Raw genomic sequence first — 24,440 nt, 5'->3', positions numbered from 1 at the left:
TGCGATTCTCTGTTTTGTCCCCCCAGACTAAGAACAGTTTACTGAGAATCAACATTGCTGAGTTGCCTATGAATTTGTTAAAGAATTTCATCATTGCCCATTGGCATTTTTACTATTGTTGCTGCGACTGTAGGAAGGATGAAAAAAAAAAGTGCACGGGCCTGCCTAGTAGCTCGAGTTGAGCCACAATCGCTGCCACATGCAGACAAACGAGTGTTGAAAGTCGTGAGCGGAAAGACTGAAAGAAAAGATGCGCATCGCAACAACCGCGTCCACCGAAGCAACGACGCCGGAAGTAGCATACGGTAGCCCCCCCCCCCCTCCCCTTCGCATTTTTTGGTCCCAGGTAGAACATCTATTGTGGCTTACGTGGAACAACACGAAACAAAAATAAAGCAGGATTAGGGAGGCAAGGAACAATGCTCCTACGCATAAAATTTCACTTACCATAACAGAACTTACCATAACCATAACAGTGCTTACCATAACAGAACTTCAGCGGATTGTGCGTTACCTTTTGATTTTTTGGTGCCCGCTTATGTGCAACTGTTACGACAGAAAACAGTCAGCAGGACGTAGTGGACACATTATAAAGCGATTTGTTTTGAATATAAAAGTGTTCCCTTAACTGAACATGTCAGTCAAAATGAACATACGCGCTTGTTGTGTTATCTTCTTGTCCTTGTCTTTTTGTGCGCAGTACCCCCCCCCCCCCCCCCTTGTATTCACCAACATACACGACCATTGCTCAAAACTATGGGATAATTACCTCTATGACTTATCTCAGCAAAACTTATTGTTCCTGATAATGGCATAAGTGAAAGTGGGTAAAATTTCTGTTATCATAAAAGCAACCAGAATTCCCCAACTCAATAGCACGAGACAGGTATTAGTATTAAGGTTCAAGCGTCGTATGAAATCATTTGTAAGGTGCCGAGAAATTATAATTTTAAGACATCTGTCCACAGCCAACAACCGTTGCTTTACCGGCGAAGTTATTTTACTGAAATGAGAGAAAAATTGCTTACCTTTCTGGCCGCGCATTATAAGAGGGTGCAGTTCCGCTTTATATAATCTACGTCAACTGTACCACTTCGCATTGTTCCCAGCGAACACCGGAGTGAGGTTCCTTCTTTCTAAGCGCACTTGGGAGAGTCACAAACATAGCAACTCGGAGGCACCAGTCAGTCATGCATCGATGCGCTTGGTTATATACACACCACCAGTTCACAGTTTAGGACACACTGATCACGCCGAATGGTTGTCATTCTGAAAAAATGAAGAAAAGAAAATGACATCTAATCAGTAGTGTTCTGATCAAAGTGCCATGTGTATGAATTTGGCAGACACTGGTGACACACTCTAAGAAAATTAGACTGCTCTCTAAACTTTTAGGGGATTAATTTCTTTTGTTTGGCGAATAAGCGCTTGTTACACTGAGTGGGTATTGCTGTAAACACTGCTTTTCTCTATGGCGTGATGGTGAGTTTTCTTATTTGCGAAATAGAGGCTATGCGCAGTATCCTACTACTGATCGTAAATATGATTTGAATTGATATTGCTCTTTTACAATAAGGGCATGAAATCAAGCTTGTTGACATTAGCATGTGTGATACATAACTAATTTACACAATAATGCCACACAGAAACTAATAAAGTCGAGCACAGTAGAGTGTGTTATACACGCTTAAGAAGAGTTATGCTTCCAGATGGTATAAAAAAAATTCCTGCTGGTGTTGCGGACTACAAAACAAAATTATCTATCATTTTCGTGTATCACGTTATAAAATCTGTATTGTATTGGAAAGCGGACGAACCAGCGAGAGTCCGTTTTCACAGGATGCGAGGTTGAAAGCTAATCCCAAGGGAATAGATTTTGTCATGGCTAGACGGTGCTCTCCATCCGGTTGCCCGTAACTAGCGGCGACTCCGAAGCGTGGGGCCTGAGGCTGTCATCCTCGTCGATGTCCTCGGGACCGCCGGGTATCTGGTGGCCCGAAGGAAGAGGCCGCAGAGCAGAGGTGCGCTGGAAATCTATGCGCCCGTATTCGGTTCCTCGAAAGTCTTCCAGGCCTGTCCGATGGGGCCGCGGAAGCGTCGCTGGCACGCACGTGCCCGACCTTGAGAGAGACAGCTCGACGTAGGTTACGTCCGAGCCCGCAGCTTCTTGGCTTGAAGCATGCTGCGAGGAGGCAAAAAGAATGACTGTTGACGCACATCTCCGAATCAAGAATACTCCCAGAGCAAACTTTCTTGCAGCCACATTTATTTTGTTAAATAAATCAGAAAGTGCATTTCAGAAACGAATAGTGAAATCAAATAAAAAAATCTATGTATGAAATAACATTACGTTAGAACCTGCTCTCGTCGCGTCCTTATCTGCTGCAAAAAAAAATAGAACATTCTGTGTGTCTTCTGAATAGTGCGCTCATCTTCGGTAGCTAAAGAACCTGAAAGACTGTTCCGTGTTTCATTTTCAATTTCTTGTATACATCGGGATCGCCACAGATGAGGCTTTAGATGAGTCAAGGTTCACTGTGCTGATGAAATGTCACTGATGATTTTGCACGCATCTATAATATCGTGTCAAACACTATTGCAGAGATTTATTGGGTGCCACTTAGGCCATTACTCATCACCTATCAGTAAATCACCTATCAGCCATTATTCAACTTTGGTGTGAAAGGTAATCGTTATGCAACAGGTCTCTGCGTAAAACGTTATCGTCCGTTGCAAACATTGTCACTGCATGGTTCTGAACACGACAGATTAGAGACAGGATTTTCTTCTGCTACTGAAGAGGTGCACCAAAAATGTTACAGCATTTAATGTGAGTATGAATGAAAAAATGCCAGGGTAAATGAATGCTCTTAAAAGGCAGCATTGTTGCTGTTCTTACTGCCGTGGAATGTCTTTTCAGATGCCTTGTCTGTGCAATCTGTTCGCCGTTGTCTGTTTATCTTCCCATTCTCACACTTGGTTCTGGGAAATGTGTTACAATTTCTACTGCTGGAACCAGTCTAGCATTAGTAGAAGCTTGTATTTTGTTCCTGACTTAAGGCTAAAAAGGGCCACGATAAGAAGAAATGCTCAGTACAGTGGTGGAAAAATAGGTGACGCTAACAAATTTTGTGCCTCTGCGTCTGGTATTCAGGAAGTGACGCGCGGAAACTCTGTCAGTCCTGGATGTTTTCATGTTTTCATTTTGGCCGAAAATAAAGAAAAATTTTTGTGATGATAAAGGCAGCTTTTCATCTTGTTAAATTATTAGAATAAATCTTGCATCTTTGGCTGAACACTTATGGTGGAAAAATAATGCACATAAATAGAACAAACTAGGTACAGATAAGTCATATCGGAGAGATTTCTTAAAGAAGACTAAAAAATCTAGTTTTTCTCATTCATTGATATCACAAAGCAGAAGACTTACTCACCTTGCCATTTGCATATTTACTTGACGGAAGTGTGCCACAGTGACCGATTTCATTGGGTGCAAGTGGCAGGCCATAAAAAGTTTTTACTGTGTCCTTCTCATATTCTTTCTTCTCCTCCATCTCTTCATCGTATGCTGAAAGAAAAAGTAAGCAATGGTCAGAAAAAAGTTTTTTTCTATTTAAACTATCACTTGGGGCGTGGGAGAATCTTCAAAAAGAATAATGGTTTAACTTTTTAACCGCCAACACCGAGTTGTAATCGTCTTGTGAGTTTGTAACAATATCGGCAACTACGAGTCACATTCGTCGGAACCGATTTTTCACTGTTTTTGCCGCCATTGACTACTTACGGTCGTCTCTTGTCTGTTGCTTTGGTTCCAAATGCCACCCCTAGAGGGAGGTAGTTATCGATGAAAGACCGCATTTCGTGGATTTCGCGCGTGTTTTGCCTGGTGGCAACTGTCTTTTCATAATGGCGCTTCACATGAAGAATGCCGTTGGCGGCGATGATCGGATTAAAAGTGGTGCTTCTCAGAGTAGTACAGAAAGAAGCTTTGCTGAAGACATTCAATATGTGTCTGACAGTGATTCGCACTTTCTGTTTGAGCTGGATGTTGCTTGAGATAAAGACGAGAGCGACGACGGTGACAACAGTGACGCGCTGAGTAGGGCACGTTTGAGGCAGCATTTGAATACCAATAACCCGCCGCCTGCGCCTCCGCGCTTTCCTTTTCTTCACTTCCCGGAATCGTGCGGCAGTCCCCTGGCTAGAATGATTTTCTCGGATGGTTCCATGCAATTTTTGACTGGGGCATCATTGACTTAATCGTGATGGAAACGAACCATTACACGATAGCGTATTTTGGGGTTCTACCCCAGCAGCACAGTTGATCATCCAATATTGGAAATATATTGGAAAAGTCCGGTCCTACAAAGGACCAGAGTGGAACCATCCATTTCGAATACTGCTACCATTACCTGTGCGGCTTGGGTGTGTGGAAACCAGCAGACCGCGATGAAATGATGAACTTCCTTGCACTAACAATATTGCAGGGTGTCCTAGCAAACCTCAAGTTGAGATGCAGTGGTCACTAAAGGAAGTTTTGTAGACACCAGTGCTTAGGAAGGCCATGAGCTGAAGCCGTCTCATCGCGTGGATGCGCTGCCTGCATTTCACCAACTTGAAAACCGCGCATCAGTCTACCCATCCTCCCTCCAGGCTCTGGAGGCCATGGCCCGTTATCACAACGCTGAACAAGCCCTTCCTTGCTGCCTATGTGCCAGAACAGGATGTGTACAGTCGGGGACAAAAGTCTCCGGACCACGTGTTCCTCAAACGAAGCTTATAGCTCTACTATCAGACAGCAGCAGGAGACCGCACTTGTGGAGATGAAAGAACAAAAATTTAGCTTTTACCTCCACAAGTGTGGTCTCCAGCCGCCGACCAATAGCTGAGCTATCGGCTTCGTTAGAGAAACACGTGGTCTGGAGACTTTTGTCCCCGACTGAACGTTAATGAGATCCTCTTGCTTTTCATGGAAAGAGAATTTTCTATGTTAAGGTCAAAATTAACAAGTCTGGAAAGCTTACATTTATTGCATTAAAATGTTGATGAGACAGTGCTACCACAGCGTTCTTCAAGGTCTCCAGCGCAGTCATGTGCTCCCCAAAGAGTACCATGCTTTCTTACAAGCTCCTTTAGGCTCGCGATATTAGTAATCGCGGTAGAAGCGCTGAAGGTAACTGGTTGCAGGCTGTCGCCGCCACGGAGGCATCACTAGGGTCTTCGGGGCCCGGGGTGGTGGCCCTGCGCACCCTTCGCAGCCGCCCCCCCCCCCCCTCCCCCCCAACCATCTACGCCTTTCTGCTGGACCTGCATGCCCCACGCTGGTTTGTTTTATCTGAGACGCAATGCCATTTGTGTAAAACATTTTGGAGAGTAGTGCCGTCTTTGCTTCAAATACGCGAGCATTCAATGCCACTGCAAGCAGCAGTTACAAATGGGCTGATTTTTATTATTGCATTATTATTATTGTTATCTCAATTCAAAGCAAAGTAAAAACACTCCTATGTTAACACATATACCTGTGAGAGCTTTAAAAGTAAAAACTTTCTCTTCGAGACAATAAATATGACCAAAAGATCCTGATTACATAGTTAAAAAATTTACACCCATCAAATGAAACAACACGTATTTAAATCAGAAATTTATTTCCTTAAAGTCCCCACTTGAGACATTTAAGGAAACCTTGTCTTACTGAGTGGAGTCGCTGGGATGATATCCGGACCTCGGCCATCAATATCAACAAATTCTTCTCCATCTTTCTTCAATAGGCTCTGCGATCTGAAAGCGCGAAAAATATTTACTAAATTATATCTATATTATAACTTTGTTGAAAGCAGAATTGGGCCAATTATATGCTCTAAATATGTAAACAAATTACATGTTAACTTTGCTCTTCTGGTAACTCTCTGGTGACATGGTAACTTTGCACATCTGCTGCTATTAAAAACTCAAGCTGATGAGGGTAATATTTTGATAGCAACTGAGCCAACTTTGAATGCGAACACTAGTAGTGTCACAATCAAAAAATGCCTGCATATGTATGTAGTCTTGGAAATGAGCCTACACCCTCCAGAAGTATCACTTACAAGCCACCTCCCCACCGTACCACACTAGCTAGCGGGCTGTCCACACATAGACCACCACGCTCGATCCGTCGCCCTACCCCAGACCCACCCACCTTCCCTCTGCCGTAACGTCATCCATCCAACTTTACCCTCCAGAAGTGTCATCCACTACCAACTCACCTAGCTCCACCCCTCACGAGGCTGTCACCGAATAGGAGCTCACGAAGCAGTGGGACAAAAACGCGATCGAATTCAAAATAGACAGTGTTGAAAGCCAGAAGTACTACACACCAGCAAACTCCCAAACCCATCCCCCTTGCAACGAGTTACTCCCACCCCCGCACCTTCACAGTCAAAAAAAAAAAAAATCAGATTAATAGCGCCAAAATATTCGTCAAAGCTATATTCAACTTCTTTCGCGGAATTTTCACAGAAATCATATGTTCGTCCCGCATTTCTTCCTATTCTGTCTGTCTTTGCCAGAATGAAGTTTTTAGCTACTAAATGTTCACAATTACATTATAAACTGTTGAACTACAATAACGACCGCTCATATTTTACCGAAACAAGCTTTTTATACCTCTGATGTATATTTTAAATAAAATGAACTTACTTGTCATCAGATCTTTCCTTGAATTCGTCTGAAAATAAGGACAAATCATTTGTCACTGCAATAAAATCCAGTGGTTTCACCGCTTACTATATATGAAAAATATTAATTTCCTGAGGCGTGGCTTGTTTGCATAAGGTTCATAAAAAAAGCTGTAGCGCAGTGCTACACAAAATAACAGACATGCACTTCATCAGCGTGAACATCGAACAGAAATAATTTTTCCGAAACAGCGTATCATATGCCAGAATATCGCTTCACGATATCACATGCCAGAGCAGGATTGGAATTGTACTAAAGGAACATATTTATCACATACGACATAGTGATGGAGGAATAATACATATGTGTCCTAAACGGAGTTTTTGTTTCTGAGCTTCATTTATTTCCGTCAACACATTTTGAAAAAAACAGCGCTGGTGCTGCTCGCATCTGTCACGTTTTCGTCAGTCTTCTTCTACGCTAGTATTTTTGGCAAATAATCTTCTGTTTACCAACTTAGCCAGGCTGAATTTCCATGGGAGTGCGTCACGGAATGTGAAAGGCTAAATTCATGCTTATTTAAAAACCCTGTAGATTACAGGATTACGGACTAAAGTGACTGCCATCTATTCAGCGGTTTTTTTCATCAATGACAATCAGTGCGATAAAAATCGCATTAGAGCATTGCACTTCACACTTACCTCTGGTCTTTCGCGGATTTTTGTACTTTATGAAGAGAATAATCACAATAGCTGCAATCATCAAGGTTACAATGATGCCCATAATAACTCCAAGCACTGGCCTGATGATAATTATGGCCTGGCTTCCAGCTGTAAGAGCAAGAAAACAAGAACGCTCTCAGTAAGAGGGGCACACCATATTAGGAGAGAAATCATGAACTTCATTGGCTGAAATAACAATCAAGCCAAACAAACAGACCAATTATACGTCTCCGGTAGTGAATTTTCTTTCGTTTTTCGCAATACTATACGTTTCGCAGCGCTGAGAACTTTAGTACAACGAGACCCGAATAAAGTAATGAACGCAGCCGTTAAGCAAAAGTACATGCTTTGCCTAGACAAGCTTGGATGTAGTGAGTGGAACGGTTGCCTTTGTACGGTTACATACTTTACAGAAGTTGAAATTTAAGAAATTTTGCTAAGCGGTCTATTTTTTGGTTATTCCCGCATGTATACTACAAAGTGCTATGCAGTCGCTCATAAAAAAAATAAATTTTGGTATGCAATGAAAAGGAAGCAGTAACTTATACTTGTTCATAAGTGGCCACTACGCAACGCTTTACCAGCAATAACTACGCGTTCGTAAAAAAAGCTGGAGAGGTGTTTTTACAATTTAGAGAAAGGAGAGAAGGATAGTCAATACTTTACCTGCTTGTTTAATCAAAAGAGAACTTCGAGTAACAGGCGTAGAACAACTTTTCCGGATTGAAATATCGCTTTAATTAAAGGACATTTTCGAATACGAATAATAAAGGTTATGGGTAATGATCCATACCTGTCCGAAGCTTCTCATGGCTTCAATGCAGTCTTATTACAGATTCCTCTTTTCTATAGAAGGAGCATGCATTTTGTCTATTGCTTTTTTGCGTAGCACGATATCCCGTAAAAAAGGTAATAATGGTTATCTTAAAGAGGACTGTGAAATAAACTCATGTTTATTCATTAGAACTGTCTTTCATAAATTGCAGGGTCTGACGACATTTCTCACACATAGCCTCATTTATCGCGCTGACTTTTGAAAGCCGGCTTTGCGCGGGGGGAAACAACCTAAGAAAAAAAGGTTCGATTGCATCAGGGTGGCGTGCTATTGTTTAATTCGGAAATAAATTATTGTCTTTATAATAAACAAGTGCATATTAAGAAATGCAACCATGCTACGCGAGACTTGTATGAAACTTCCCGCCTTTGTTCACCCAAATGTAGAAAATGGTAGTCTCTCACAGAGACAGTCATGAAATACCGATCATGAACGGTATCAGGCCAGCAGAAACAATTCCCCCGGTACTATTTATCCCGCGTTTACAAGAGGTGCTCCAAGAACTTGATCGGAGTGAAGTGAAGATAAAAGCTAATGCAGGATACCCTAGTAAGCGATGGTTCGCTGATCACATTGCCTTATTTAGTATCTAATTGGATGTTTTGCAAAGAATAATCGAGGACATAGATAGGCTAAGCAGAACAACGTGCCTAAGAAATAATATGCAGGAAACTGAAGTTATGCTAAACAGTCCCGGAAGGGAGCAGCAGTTTATAATGAGCAGTGAAGGGTTGGAATTGGCAAGGCAATACATCTACTTAGGGCAGGTAGTGGCCGCAGTTTCCGAACACGACTGCGAAATAGCTTTGGGAATAAGAATGGAGTGCAGTGCATTTGTCAAGCATGCTCATGTTACGAATAGAAGCTTACCAATATTCCTGAAGAGGAAACTATATAACAGCTGCATTCTACCGGTGGGGACGTACGAGGCAGAAAAGTGGAGGCTAACAAAAAAGGGTCGAACTTAAATTGAGAACAACGCTGCATGCTATTGAAAGAAAACGGTGTGTGTAACGTTAAGCAAGAGGAGGAAAGTATTATTGGTCATGGAACAAGAACGAGTTAATGACATCGTTGTTTAAATCAAAAAGAAGGAATAGGCATGGGTAGGGCATGTAATGAGAGGTCAAGATAATCGATGATCGTTAAGGGGGACGGAATTAGACTCCAATTGATGGATAGCATCGCACAAGGTGGCAGAAATCGGGTAGGCGCATGAGCTTATGACGTTTGCGGAGGTAAGTTTAGCGCAGCAGGCACAGGACAGAGTTATTTTGACACATATGAGGCACACATTTGTTCTGTAGTGGGCGCAGTTGGAACGATGATGACGGGGGCGGTGATGAAGGTGAAGACGGGAAATTATTAATATGACAAAAAGAAAACGGTTCAGTCAGAAGTTTCGAGCTATGTTCTCGATGCACTCTCCGATATACACTAAATACATGCTACTCTGCAACAAAACCCCCTTTGGATACTAAGTGCCCCAAGCCGTGCCAACTATGATCAAATTACAGTAAAAATTACGAGACAAAAAGGTAGTATAACCGATATTTTCTTACGTCTAATTGGTTGTTAGATAATATTGGTTATAAGTAAAGCCTTGCAAACGCCTTAATGAGTCTTTTGCGACCACATCCCACGCGGACAGCAGAAAAGGCTCTAAGGAGAACGCGCTCGTTAGTGGTCCTATCTCCACAGCAGTGCTAATGCACGCGTTAAAGGCAACCGACACAGTCATCGACGTGTTCCTCTAAACGCGCCAGAGAATAGAACTTGCGCCAGAGTAAAGCGGCGTTCAAGGCACGCGCGAAAGAGACATAGCCATCGGGAGTTTACACGACCGTACTACACGCACGTAGCATAGCGAGGGCGGCTGAACACAGAGGCAACAACAAGGCGTGACGCTTTGCCCACTTAAAGAGGGTTGGGGGCAGCTAAGGGGGTGGGCAAAGCGGAGGCGTAATTGGCAAACACCAGCAGGCAATCCAGATCGGCAACGCTTGGAGCTTTGGCGTGCCGAGCAGCGCAAACGAGGAAGAAAGGGGGGGGGGGGGGGGGGGGGGGGGGGCAGGTCTCTTTTCTCACCCGTGAGCTTCTCGGCAGGCCTTAGCGTGCTAACCATGAAGCGAGTGGGAGGCCGGTGGCCCTTGGCGTTCCTTGCGTACAGGCTGGCCCGGAACGAGGTGCCTCCGGCGAGCCCCGAGAAGCCGAAAGCCGGCACGGGAGAGGCTGAGGCATTGGCTACCATGCGGCCGCTCTCGACGTCGTGCAGCTCGGCGAAGAACGTGACCGGCGTGACGCCGCCGTCCCACGAGCCCTCGGAGCACTCGAACGAGACTGAGTCCTCCGTTGCGTTCAACTGGCTGCAGTTGCTCACAGGCTCCGGCGGCCCTGCATTGCAGCGGAAAGGGCTGTAAGCAAACCTTGGTACATCGGTGCGACGTTGGCACATGAGCGGCAGTTTGCGATTTTATCGCTTCCGCCTATTTATTGTCTACAGGGGCCACACGGTAATGACAACGGATGGTTGGTAATAGACGAGAGAGAATGATGTCTTCCATACTGGACCAATGGCTTCAGGTCGAAGGGTCTCCATTTTTTTTTTTTTTGTGAGCACTGTACGAGGTATGACCCCAGCTGCTGTGTAGCGTTGAAACATCTGTTTAGGAGCGGGTTCGAAGATGTACCTATGATAGAATAGAAGAATTTAACGAAATTGAAGAATAGTCGCGAGCAGAGCACGTAATGCACAAAGCGCACCATGTAATCGAGAGGAATGTTAAAAATTTCGAGTTTAAAAGAGATATTTTCGGCGTGTTTCTAAACTGAATTGGGGAAATACATATGAAGATACACCGATGTTTTTTCTTGCTTTGATATATGTAAGCGTCAGGTAATCAGCATTTAGTCATAAAATATTCGTAGGCATACCTTCAAAATAACTCTATGGACCTTTTGGTTGAACATGACCGATGTGCATTAAATGCATGGCTGCAAAGAGATATCGATGTGTTTTGCGGTACCGCACATCATCGGCTGCTTGGAGTTGGTAGCACATTGCCAGCGTATAACATCTGGTTCCGCGCTGTGAAGCTAGATGCCAGTACTATAAATTATTCATGACCGTCGCAAGCCCTTCAAGTGTATGTTCCGAATCGAAAGTTGGAAGGGAGACAAAAAATATACCCGCGTCATCTTGCGCTCTAAAACACTACATTCCCCATTTGTTTTGGGCGAGTTCTTTAATTAAGCACTTAAGAAATAACGTGCGTCGAGAGATTGACCGCATCGTAGAACACAACGCTCGTGTTACGGCCACAGATGAAATCAGTGTTTGTTGTCAGGTGGCCCTGCGTTATGCAACTGCGTGCGCGCCTGGAAAATATTAACGCGATAACCTTTAAGCGCTCATAGTCAGGGCTTTGACTATGTCCGTCCGTCAGTTAGATCTGAACTGAAAGTCATTACTAGTCATTAATACGCACGTCATAACTAAGTAGTCATTAACTAGTCATGAGTAGTTAGTCATTAACCGGTCATGACTTGTTATGACTTGTTAGCCATGTCAAGCCATGACTGGCTTGTCATGACTAGCTATTCATTAACCACTCATGAACAGTTTCTCATGAATGGTAGTCCATGACTAGTTAGTCACTAACCAGGTATGACTAGTTAGTCTTTAGTCAATCATGACTAGTTAATCATCAACTAATTAGTCATTACTAACAAAAGCACTAAAGCACTAAAGCATACAAACTCTAGCTTTTCGTACATCATAGATAGCACTACAGTGTCTCGGGCATTATCGTACAAGTATTTAGGTATTCATCTGACGCATAATCTTTCATGGGCCACACACATTCTAGCCATCTGTGCCAAAGCCAGCAGGTCACTAGGGTACCTGCGTCGGAATTTTCTAACCTCCCCTAACAGCGTAAGAAAACTGGCATATCTCACAATCGTACGGCCGCAACTAGAATTTGCATCAGCTACATGGTCTCCATATCAAAAATACTTAATCAGCAAGTTAGAATCCATCCAGAACAGAGCCGCTCAATTCATTACACGCAAATACAGCCCTCACTGCAGCATAACAGCAATAAAACTTGATATCGGTCTCAAGCCTTTAGACATTCGCCGTTCCATTGCTCTTTTGTGTTTATTTCATAAATATCTTTACAGCACAAGGCCATCTCCATTACCTCTTGAACCGCCTACACGCATTTCACGCCGCCTACATAATCAGAAGAACATAAAATGCATTCACGGTAGAACCCTCGCTTTTAATTCATCTGCACTTCCACGTGCCATCGCTCTTTGGAATGATCTTCCTGACAATATCACATCCATCGGCAACCATCAACCATTCCAGGATCAGCTACGTAGACATCTCACAAGACATCGCTTTTTCTCCTATCTTTGATTTTCTTTGTCGCAGTCTACTTTTGTTCCTTCGTTGCCATTGCGTTTTGTTTTGGCCCTATGTCCGGCATTCATGCAACTAATAAGTACCTTGTATCCTATGTATAATTTCGCCTTTAAATTTTGCTCTGTACATTATTTTCTTTTGCTTAATCTTTTGTATCTCATGTTGTATTAATTAGTTTCTTTTGCACATTTGTCGTTCTTTGCCCCCCTTACCCAATGCCCTTCTGGGCCCTGTAAGGTATTGTGAATAAATAAATAAATAGTCAATAACCAGTCACCAACTAATTAGTCATGACTAGTTATTCAATAACCAAACATGACTAGTTAGTCAATAACCGATCATCACAAGTTAGCCACGGGTCATAACTAACTACTCATGACTAGCCCCTCCAAGTCACCCTATAGCCGCCCCATTGCCGTAAGCTTTCGACTCGCGCACTTTAGATTGCAAAAGTACCCCCTGAATTTTTTCCATCGATACTTCCTCAGCCATTGCAATTAGCTGAGGCACACTTATGTCAAAGAAAGGCAGCTGATTAACTGCCCATGGGCGTTGTCACAGTTTTGTAATGACATCGTCTATGAAACTAGAAGTACGGCATGTGGAGATAGGCCTCTCCCAAATATTGGTAAAAGATTTCTATGAGGAGTTTGATTGCTGATTTGATCAGAGAGCTCTGGAGTCCGGGAAGAAATACAAAAATATACGTTCCTTTTAGCTTAGGGCAATATAAAAGATGTTTCCCTTAGTATCGAGGGAGTTGCATTGATTAGCAGATATAATATGGTAACACGTGCTGGGGGAACTGAAGTCAGCCTTTTTTGGAAGTAGAATTTTGCGCTGCCTGTAATAGGTGCTTTGCCGCAATATGACCCTTTATGAGGAGAAGGCAGCCGTTTCAGTATCGGTGTCAAGGGAAGATGTGCGCCTTCTTGCACCAATATTGCAGAAGACGCAGAGCCACTAATTATAACGGCTCTAAAAGAAGGTAGAGACGAAGAATGAAAGATATTTGATTCGTGATACGCTTTTTTAGCTATTGTTATGCTGTACCGAGGTTCTCTAACACGCCGTGATGATTTCTGGATTTCTTCATCATTTTGTATAGCCGTCATCAACAGAATTTGGCGCCAAAAATACTAGTGTTTAAGAATTGCGAAACATGGCTGGATCGCATTCTGCATTCAGGAAATGATAGCTAAAATATCAGCACTCCCAATACGATGGAAAATCTCAACAAAACGAACATAAAAGAGATGCTCTTTTTTCCAAGTAAATGGGCCCGATTCCACAAATAATTACTCTCAAAATCAAAGTTAAAATGCCGGCTACACCCTGTAAAGAGATGAGAGACATGACCGAAGTTGTTGTTTTTTTTCTTCATCTACGTTTCTAGCCTGCCTCGCGCATTCCACCCAAGGTCATGTTCCTCAGAAACCTGAGCACCCGACATAATTAGGACGTTACCTTCCTATTCATTTTCATCATTTTCAAGACAAATAAGAGCACGGGAAAATGAGATAAAAAAAGAACCTCACAGGGCATTCGCGTCTCGCTCTAGCAGCCAGATTTGTTTTGCTCCAGCGCACCGCCTTCACGCGTCGCGCTTCCTACTCTGGTCATTAATATCGTGAGTGGCAGCGACTGACCGCACCCACCCGCAAACAACCATGCAGCGATCCAGAGACGTGCTCTGCTGGCGAGGCTCTCGTGTCAGCTATATTCCCTCCTTTCCTCCCCTCCCCCACCTACACATTTTTCTTTTACCCGGCAATGCGCTTCGAGAGGCAGGTTCTCTCCTCACCTTGAAACTCTTTCCCCATTCCACGTCCTTTCCGCTTTCCCTTAACGGGAGGCTGTACGAGCGCCGGAGCTAACCCCTTTTCGCAACACTGTGGCCGCTACTCAAGCGGTAACCGATTCTAGAGCGGCGAGAAAGCTTTCATCCATCACGCTGCCGTGTTGTTTTCTCGGAAGGCCGCCGGCGCGCCGCAGACAAGTGGCCCTGCAATGGAGAGGGCTGTGGTGGGCTCCCGCTGGAGACCATTTGCTCGGCGCTCGGATGCCGCGCTTGTTGCTTCCTTCGCGAGCACACTGCACGGACAACAGAGTCCACATCGTCGTGTTCGCGCCGTATAACGCAATTCTTGCAGCTTTCGTCCATGGAGAGATACATTAGCGACGAAGTGAACACGGAACTTGAGAATAACGACTGGGCCCGCCTGTCCACTTTTGGATTTGAAGCCCAGACGTGCGCCCGCCTGAGTCAAAGTGCCGTTGGAAACAGCTTCACTTAGCCACCCAAAGACTTCCGTAACATTACACATGTGAAACTAAGGATAGCAGGCAAGGGAGGCCTGCACCTAAATAAACTTTTGCATTGATAAGTTTTCCTACTACATCGAGACATTGGGAATAGGTCATACACTAAGCATGCCATCTGCCACAATATATGGCTTCTTATAAACTTAACATAATGGTACTTTTCCTAACACGCGGCCAGGCTCAACTCTGTCACACACACATATGTAAAGTGTCACACACACATATGTAAAGTGTCACACACACATATGTGTCACACACACATATGTAGACCCGAGCAGACGAACAGCGCACCCAGTTAAGTCAGGCGAATGAAGCTAGAAATACGTACCGGCAGGGACGACTGTGAAGTTGCAGGGACGAGACTGCTTGCCGACCTCGTTCGTACCCCAGCAGAGCAGATAGCCGAAGTCGTCGCTATTTTGCGGCGAGTACACGGCCGTACTGCGCGTCTGTGCGTGGCTGTAGCTAGCCAAGTCGATACGCTTTCCACTGGACGAGCTATTGAAGCGCCAGTAGAAGGTCACATCTCCGGGATCTGCTTCCAGTTCGCAGTGCACTGACACTGAGTCGAGCTGCGACACGCCATAGATGAGCTTCTGGCCGGACTTGCATACTGGTGCAACTGCAGAGTATGCGGAACAACACGTGTCTTTAACAGGATGAGTTCCCGGCATGACGATACGTTTTCGCACAAAGCTACATCGAGAAACCTGTACATCCTTAGTAGGCAGCAAGTTGTTTTAAAAACTTAGGCCATCGCTAAGGCCCCGAAACACTTACACATAACCGTACCAAACAGAAGCATAGTAAAACAAGGAAGAAAAACGAGCATTGTTGGGAAGGTCGCATGCCTGTTCAATACGTGTTTTCTTGCGCGGTCGCTCCTATAACTAGCATGAAGAGGCTTTCCAATGAGGTATATCTCTCGTATATGTGCGCCGCGTGCGTTGTTGCAGTGTCAACTATTAGAGTATGCGCTATTCTCCGGGGCATAAGTCTTTTTCGCCTTATCATGAGGCTGCAAGTTAAGGAGATGAAGCTTAAAAATCAGTCGGGTGTACGAAGGAGCTTCACTTCCTTGTTATTAACGACGGTCGCCAAAGCGTTAAGGACATAGAGGGTTATCGCTTTGAATCACAAGTCGTCAGATTTCATGCCAATGCGGTGATTCCCATAGACATAGACATATTCAAAGGCACGATTCTTTTGCTGCTATCTCCCCATCCGGCTGACTTCTTTCCCTCGCCCGGGAGGAGAGTACAGATCGAGAAAGGGAGGGCTGCTTGTATACGAGAAAAAGCACACGTTGACAACCGGCCTTCTCTTCGTGTAGGGGAAAAAAAGAGCAGAGAAAACGCAAGACAGATGGAGACAAAAAGAGATAAAACAATAATTTTTTTTTTCATTGACACTATAACAAAGATAAAACGGAAATAAGCACTGTTTCTAGACATTTCGTTAATATGCTTTATGCAGGCGCGGACCTTTCTGCTTTGTTGGAGAAATTTCTGTTCTTTTTTACCACAGTTATTTTTTGATCACATGGAGCGTGCATTCCTGCAGTTGATTTAATAGCCGCGGGCTTTACCGTGAAAGCAAGCCTGCGGCTAACGGTTGCACGCGATACACATGATACCATAGTCCAGTGTCATTGCGGCTTCGTGACTGTAATGACGTCAACCTCATCAAAATATTGAACCATAAACAAGGTAAACAAATCAGGGAAATTCAGCGTCAATAAAAGTTCTGCATTGTCTTTTCCTCTTGCTTTCGTGTATGGTCTGAGAAATTTTTCTTCATTCTCACAGTACCAACCCACTCTCTGACGGTCCTTAAAATTCTGAAGTAAGTTCGCATCCTTCGTTTAGTTCAGTTGTCGGACTTGAGAATTTGTTTCAACCATGATAAAGAGTTTGATTGGGCGCGTACTACCCTGAAATAATGGAACTTGCGGAGGAAGGGCCGTCAAGCAACGTTGCAATTCCGTCAATTTTAAAATAAAAAAGCGTTTTCAGTGACACAATAAAGGCGCATTCGAAGATAGCTGGTGTGGGGACAATTAATATTCAGTCTTGCACCGATAAACAACGTGGTGACTGTTCCTATATCTTATATAGGCATTTCTAAGTGCAGAAATGTGGACTGCACCCATGTGCCTATTTCGCACACTGTTTTGGATGGGATGAGGAAAGGGCCAATAAGCAGCTTTTATTTTCCACATGTCAATTTTAACATCATTTGCTTAAACTCCAATTACTTCCTAGGATGTTAATTTAAACCTTAAAGTTTAGCCAAGTGCTTTAACCTAAATACTTTAAAATACTTTTACGGATGTCTGCTTGTCAAGCGTCACTCATTTTCGCGACTACATGAGGAGCGGAAGCCCTTCCTCAGAACCCTCGATTCGGGCAAACGTAGTCATTTTACCCATTTTCGATTCTCGCTCATCCAGGAAGAGAGCAACAGTCTCCATTTACAACGGACCAATGCTGTAAAAAGATTTTGCTTTAACCGCTGCTCTGCAGACTTTCCAGCACAGCACCCTTGAGCCTTCCCAAAAAGAATTCAGGACGCATCCCTATATAAGACTGCCAGGAATGTGCTCTTACATGAAACTGGCACTACATCTTACGATTTTTTTAAAGCCCTAATATTAGGCGGACGTTTTAATTGCACGACACAGACACTGCTTCCTCCACCCATATCTTTTCGCTTGCTCCCAATGAGTGCGCGAAAAATACGTTAGGAGCAAAGTGATCTTTGAACATTAATATTCGAGTAGTGAACTTCTTCGACATCGTACCTTCATAAAATATAACAAACAGGTGCCGACTCCTGCAAGCATGAAGTTACCATGAAGAATTCCACAAGTAGGTTCCTACATGCGGAAGCAAGCAGTCACCGAAATCAAGGCGCTTGGGCGATGGGTTTTGTTTCTATAATTTGTGGTATTCATTATTGGGAGCTTAATACGGTAATTATTTTTGAAGGTAATTAATTAGAAAGCAGAAGAAAATACAACCATATGCCACCGGTGGGATCCGAACCCACGACCTCTAAACTTCGCGTCCGGTGCTCTACCAACTGAGCTACGGCGACGGCTGTCCAATCTCCGGCTGTCGACTGGACGAAAACGGCGACACTTATTTTCGATATTTTGCGCAGAGATTGAGTGTTCACTAAGGGTATCACTTTGCACGAAACACCGGCTGATCGTCTCGAGATTCTGGTGATTAAGTGAAACATCTTTAAAAGAAAACTGAAGGGAGGTTGGAACTCGACGAGCTTAGAGGGTAGAATGTGCGATCCTTTCTGGCAGATCTTGCAAGCTCTTTTTCACTTAGCATTTTAAATGTTGATGTAAAGGAGATAAAAATCGCGATGCCTTTCATGGTTCTTTGTAGCGCCGGTTGGGAGCGCATGACGATGTTCTACAATGGCGGTACATTTTCAATCCAGAAAGGCTTGCTTTCAAAATAAAGTCAACGCCACAGAACGCAAGGCCCGCAAAGCGTCGTTTTTCGCATCGGACGACGCACGACAAGTTTTAGGCGAAGGCAGAGGAATTTAGAAATTTCATCCTCCATGCCATCATCACCAAGGTTCTCCGCTCTTTTCCGGCGCTGCGAGCAAAAACGTGAGCACTATTCGGCAATTACATCACCGTTTTACAGGCAAAGACTAACGTTTTACAGGTAAAGTGGCACCTTTTGCCTACAGGGTTCATAGACTTGAGCCCTTGAAAATCGTGGAATTGTCAAAAAGCGGTTCAGCTGCCCTTTAAACGGTAATACCTAACCACATGTTCAACGAGCACACTAAAAGCAGCGGGCCCATCGGCAATGACATCCTCACATTTTATCCGAAGGATGAACACGTTGCTGGTGCCGTGCCCCTCCCGGTTGACGGCAGTGCAGCTGTAGCGACCCCTGCGCGACTTGCGCACCTTCTGCAGCACCAGCGACTGGTTGCTCACGATGACGCCGGCGCTGGTGTTGGTGGACACCTCGTGGCCCTCGAAGAGCCACGTCACCTCACTGGCTGGAGGACTGGCGTCCACGTGGCACTCGAGGTACACGTCACGGCCTTCGTGTATGTCGTGCTCCTTCAAGTTTTGGCCCAGCATGAGGGTAATCCGAGGCTTGTCTGGGAAGACGGCAACAGCGTGCACAGTCAAGGGAGAGGGAAAGAATAAAAACAAATTTTCCTTTCTGAAGTTCACCTTCTGGTTATAATCTGAACGTCTGCTATTGATATATATATTTTTGAGTACCTAGCCAAACATAATGAGAAAAATGAACGCCTATACACGTCTGGATATGTTACCTTATTGTTACCATGAAAAGAGCAAATTTCAAAAACTGACAAATCGGGGGGGGGGGGGGGGGGGGTATAACTTCTTTTAACTTAGCGCAGTTTTTGAACACAAAAATAATGAATTAGTTTGAAAACCGTAGGCAAGGGATTTCTCTTTTAGAGTAGTAGAAGCGTCTGAACTAATGTGACCTCAGTGGTCTCTTCTCTTTTAACATGAGACAAAACGTCAGTCAACAAAAGCATTGCATCACCATTTAAATTCGGTTGCCCATGATTTAGCATAGACCAGCGAACTTATCCTGAGCTGCAGGAATACATAAATACTATGGCAAGGCGAAGATAAAATGCGCTGTTTTCCTGCAGCTTTTTTTTTAATTATATTTTGTTTGCAAATGTTTCTTTTAGTTGTTGCTAACAGAGAGGCAAACTGTTGTGGTATTTTTCGCGTGTAGTGTTTCCGATGCCGCAAAACAGAACGTATATTAGCGTGCTGCTTGCCCTTCATTTCAGGACATTTTGTGACTTTTTATTTGGCTCTCGATGTTATATATAGATTTGCTTGATTGCCGCCGCGGTGGCTCAGTGGTTATGGTGCTCGGCTGCTGACCCGAAAGACGCGGGTTCGATCCCGGCCGCGGCGGCTGGAATTTCTTTGGAGGAGAAATTGTAGAGGCCCGTGTACTGTGCGATGTCAGTGCACGTTAAAGAACCCCAGGTGGTCGAAATTTCCGGAGCCCTTCACTACGGCGTCTCTCATAGCCTCAGTCGCTTTGGGACGTTAAACCCCATAAACCAAACCAAACCAAACCAAACCAGATTTGCTTGATTCGTAGTATTTTTTACAGCAGCAAACAATCTACTTTAAAGCGCATAGATACTAAGAAACGATGTTCACTAGTGCACGTGGTAAAAGAGCCAGGCTGATAGCCTTAGTGGTTGACCTTTGGTTCATTCCTCTTAGCCCCTATATGCAAGCCGACATTATATGAGTGAAAAACACAAAACAGAAGCCCCAATTTCGCGCAGCTTATACATTCCTATCTTAATCTTTTTCAGTAATTCTGGAGTAAGTCATCACAATTATATGCACAGCATACAGTATTATTCTGTCTGCTGTGACTCGCGGAGGCCAATAAACACTTTCCACGCTCTTTTTCAGTTACAAACAGTAGAAGGTAAGTCACACAACCTACTAGAAACAATACAGCAAAAATTTGTATTACATTCATGCCCATTCCTGAGTGAAAATATTTATGTATATTTAATTGATTTCGCGCCGAATCCTTGCTGCACAAACGTACGGAAAAAATTTGTTTTTGTCTTGCGCTTCCTCTCCTTCAGCGTTGCAACTTCTTTTTGACAGGTCGGTGCTTTCAGTACTCACAAATCTAGCAGCTCATACGCGTTTTGAGAATAATAAGGCAACACACACAGAGCTGTGCCTGAACTTTGCAATGTTTCCATAGCTAAAGAAATTATTTAAGCTGACAAAGTTAACATAAAGCTCAATTTTTAGTTCAAATCATGATTTGCTTGTTCATCTCTTTTTCCTTTTTATATATTATTGCCTTGTTAAGTGCGGTGTTACCAGTCGTACTGAAATATTATTGGGCGCTGTTCTTTACGCTGGGGCAACCAAGGAGGTTATGTATGTAAAGCTTTTGTCTGAGTGGCTTATTGTTTGTTCTCTGTTATAAGATTCTCTGTTATGATCGTAGTGCATGGTGCCTAGAGAGCGGCGTATTCTTTTCCGCTCTTCTGGGTTCGCACTACGGCCCTTGCTGAAGCATGCTTTACCTGTTCCAGCACGGTGGATGGAAAGGGGACGGGGAGAGGGGTGGGGGGGTCGCTTAGCATACACCAATGTTCCTCTCATCTGTGCTGCTAATACCACTTTTTCTTCTTTCTCCGCTATCATTCTATCCTTAATTCGTCAATCCACCTCCACAGTGTGTTACTCACTCGCAATAACCACTTGTACCTTGTCAACTTCGCCTCCTTTAACTCAACCACAGTACTGAAAGAAAAATTTATTAAACCGGGGCCCACTGCGGCTAGACTCAGTAGAACAGAGCATTTCTCCAGCAAGTAAACAAACATTATTCATGTGCTCTCATCTCTAGTACTGTTCTGTCGACCATTCACGAGGTTCCTGTTGCGCCGCATTCAGCAGGCTTTCAGGTATATCGTAGACAAGGAATCATCCGCAAATAAATCTGGGAGGACGGGAAGCGTTGATGTAAGGTTGATGGGAACATCAAGAGCTGCACACGACTTTGAACCACTTACGAATTCCCTAAATGGTCTTTCGAATTCGTTTTAAGTATATAAACTGGTGCGATGCGTCAACTTAACTTAAGGGGGTTTAATTTGTCGAGATCGAACCCAAAGCTGTGTCCAAAACTTCCACATGCCTCACGAGAGCCATGATTTCTTAGATGTAGTACAATGCAATAAAATACACTAAATTACATGCATTACAATACAACACAGCAACAATGATCAGTGTGACAAAAATTTGTAAATGTGGCGAGAAGTTGCTTTATTAACTTCAATATTTCTCGCTGAAAATCGACTCTGGATGATGCACCAAGGCGGATTTCAGCAATTCATGCAGAAAAAAACATTCATAAGATTAGGCTTCAATATTTTAATCTATGTGTACCTAATTTTATATTTCTCACGTTCAGCGCACTTAGCGCAGCAAAAGATAGCATTTTTCTTGTAAAAAATAAATCTCAGATTTTTTTTATAAAAGTAGCAAAAAAAACGTTGAGCACAAATTCGACGTTAATCGATTTTATTTCACGCTTTAAGGTACCCCATTCAGGAAGCTTAAGCCCACGCTCTCTTGGGCTTTAACGCCGTCCACTGGAGCGAGCCATCAAGTTTGCCTACGAAGTAGAGAAATCAGGCACTTCAAGGAAAAAATAACCAACAGAGATGAAAAAGCCGCTAACAGAAAACGTCGAGTTTCCAGCCTTCCTCGATGGCGCTTCCAGGGATAAACTGGTTCTCTGCTCGGCACGACAGCACCAGGCCATTATCCTCGGCCCTGGGTGTGAACAGGATCACGCTTGAACTGGTGCTCACGCCTTCTTGGACCTGTGCACGGAAGAAGAGAAAAGGGGCTAAGCGCCCTCTTAAGCAGTTCAGCAGTCCGGTTGGCAAGACAGAGTCGGTAAGCGAGACCAGATAGTGTGGGCTTAGTGAGCTGCTGAGCGACTAACGTGACACAGAATTGGAGGATTTAATTATATAGATCAGCAAAAACAGTAGCGACAGCGGGGCAATGAAAAAAAGGGCAGTCAGTGTGGCTAAATATTGTCAAACACCTGTCACTAACTTCGCGTTCCTAAGGCGATCTGTACTATATTAAGCAACACTTCGACGAACTTGCGGCTGCATAGTTCGCTTCGTTGCGAAAAAAAAACAGCGCCTTGAAGTACATGAAACAAAATGTTGCGCTTCAAGAGCGCTGTTTAAAAAGGGTAGAAGGGGAGAAATGGCATCTCAAATAACAAACAATAGGCGAAAGTCAGCGGTGAGTTTTGATTGATTGATTGATTGATTGATTGATTGATTGATTGATTGAATGATTGATTGATTGATTGATTGATTGATTGATTGATTGATTGATTGATTGATTGATTGATTGATTGATTGATTGATTGATTGATTGATTGATTGATTGATTGATTGATTGATTGATTGATTGATTGATTGATTGATTGATTGATTGGAATACTCACCTGATGCTCTTTAGAAGAAAGAATCTGCTCGCCACTTTTCCACCAGGTCAGTAACGCAGGAGGTCGGGATCCACTCGACGAGCAGACAAGCTCAACTTCTTTGTCGGCCGAAAGGGGGCGCTTCGGCGGCTGGATGGTCACGTCCAGCGGTATCACTGCGGCGGTTGTTCAACGGGGAAACAAGGGCGAAAGTCAAAAGCGGACACAGCCAGCTGCCCGCGACTCGAACAACAACAATGCTGAATTATTAATGAGGGTCAGTTCCGGGAACTAGCGTGGTCGTAGGGCATAAAGACACAAGTAAAATATGCTGAGAGGAAGTAAAAGAATCACCTTCAGACAGCAGTGTTCGCTGACATGCGTTCCCTCCTTGCGTTGTTTGTTTTCGTTAAGATAAAAAAATACATATACAAGATCACGTCACTATGTTTTACGCAAGCTGGATGAACGACCGAGTTGTAATTGCAGTACGGCACGCTCATGACTGTGCTTGCAGTGCTACCGATGACAGCGCTTTTCAACATGATGAAATCCCAAACACACCAATTCCTATAACCGGCTGCGTAATGAGTTTAATACCGCTCGCAGTATAATATAAACACTGGGCAGCTAATTTGTGCAGTTAATTACTGGTGCATGGGGCATGACCGGTAACTCTCTATCTTGCGCACAGAGAAAAGCTTAATCATGGTAGGAAAGCATGAAAACATCACCACATGAAAGGAAGGAGCTTCGGTAATAAAAAAAAGAGAAAAAAGCGATGGAAGAGGAAATTGTGCCAACTTTTAAAGGACAAGCGCAGCTCTACGAATGTTCGGCTATTGCATGAATATAGACAGTCACCTTGTCCAGGTCCACACATCATTGAAACGAGCCTTATTTGCTAATTAAAGAAACTATAATGAAGCTTTCAATTCCTAACTAAAGGTGAAAGTTGCGAAGTAAAAGTTGTAGAGCGCGTTGAGTATAGCCAATTTCAACAGTTTTCATCAAATTAATTTTCGTCAGTTTTTTTTTCCTTGTTTAAAGGAAATCCTGCGAGTTTAAAACGCATTTATGTGATTGTGCAGTCGCGTGTCGTGATGTCAGCACCCTTGAACCAGCCCAGACTGAAGGAAGTCGGTACGCAATCACTCAAATGAACAAGCTATCATTCGCCGCGATAGTTCAGGGATCAGTGTAAACACTTCTTGTTACAATTCTGATGCTAGTATTAGAGGACGACCACGCCCTCACCGTTTCAGGGTACGGCAGTGATTATTTTTGACTTAACAACTTTCTGCGCTAATGCTCCAGAATTGTGATTTCCGAAAAAAAAAAATCGCCTTCGTTGATCGCAGAGTCATCGCTGACACCTTTGACCTGTTTAATCATTTCGGTTTTGAGAAACCGATTTCGAC

The 24,440-nt window shown here is 43.8% G+C and overlaps 1 protein-coding gene across 1 annotated transcript in view; it reads right to left on the bottom strand.

Annotated features, from left to right (window-relative positions):
* Positions 1–1,823: 1,823 nt before the first annotated feature.
* The window catches only part of LOC149339575 (neural cell adhesion molecule 2-like), a 218,744-nt gene continuing 196,127 nt past the window's right edge, over positions 1,824–24,440 (bottom strand). The window contains exons 5-14 of the mRNA XM_089550517.1: positions 23,041–23,195; positions 22,249–22,393; positions 18,827–19,117; positions 15,300–15,593; positions 10,303–10,608; positions 7,359–7,487; positions 6,679–6,706; positions 5,693–5,778; positions 3,435–3,568; positions 1,824–2,182 (exon numbers count right to left, since the gene is read on the bottom strand). Of these exons, the coding sequence (XP_089406643.1) occupies positions 1,886–2,182; positions 3,435–3,568; positions 5,693–5,778; positions 6,679–6,706; positions 7,359–7,487; positions 10,303–10,608; positions 15,300–15,593; positions 18,827–19,117; positions 22,249–22,393; positions 23,041–23,195 (1,865 nt within the window). The 3' untranslated portion in view covers positions 1,824–1,885. The remainder of the gene's footprint in view (positions 2,183–3,434; positions 3,569–5,692; positions 5,779–6,678; positions 6,707–7,358; positions 7,488–10,302; positions 10,609–15,299; positions 15,594–18,826; positions 19,118–22,248; positions 22,394–23,040; positions 23,196–24,440) is intronic.

This window comes from Amblyomma mixtum, chromosome 6 (assembly GCF_055824585.1).
Source record: "Amblyomma mixtum isolate Tamu chromosome 6, ASM5582458v1, whole genome shotgun sequence".
NCBI lineage: Eukaryota > Metazoa > Arthropoda > Arachnida > Ixodida > Ixodidae > Amblyomma > Amblyomma mixtum.
The sequence above is the reverse complement of the archived record's forward strand: the minus strand, read 5'-3'. Positions and strand labels throughout refer to the sequence as shown.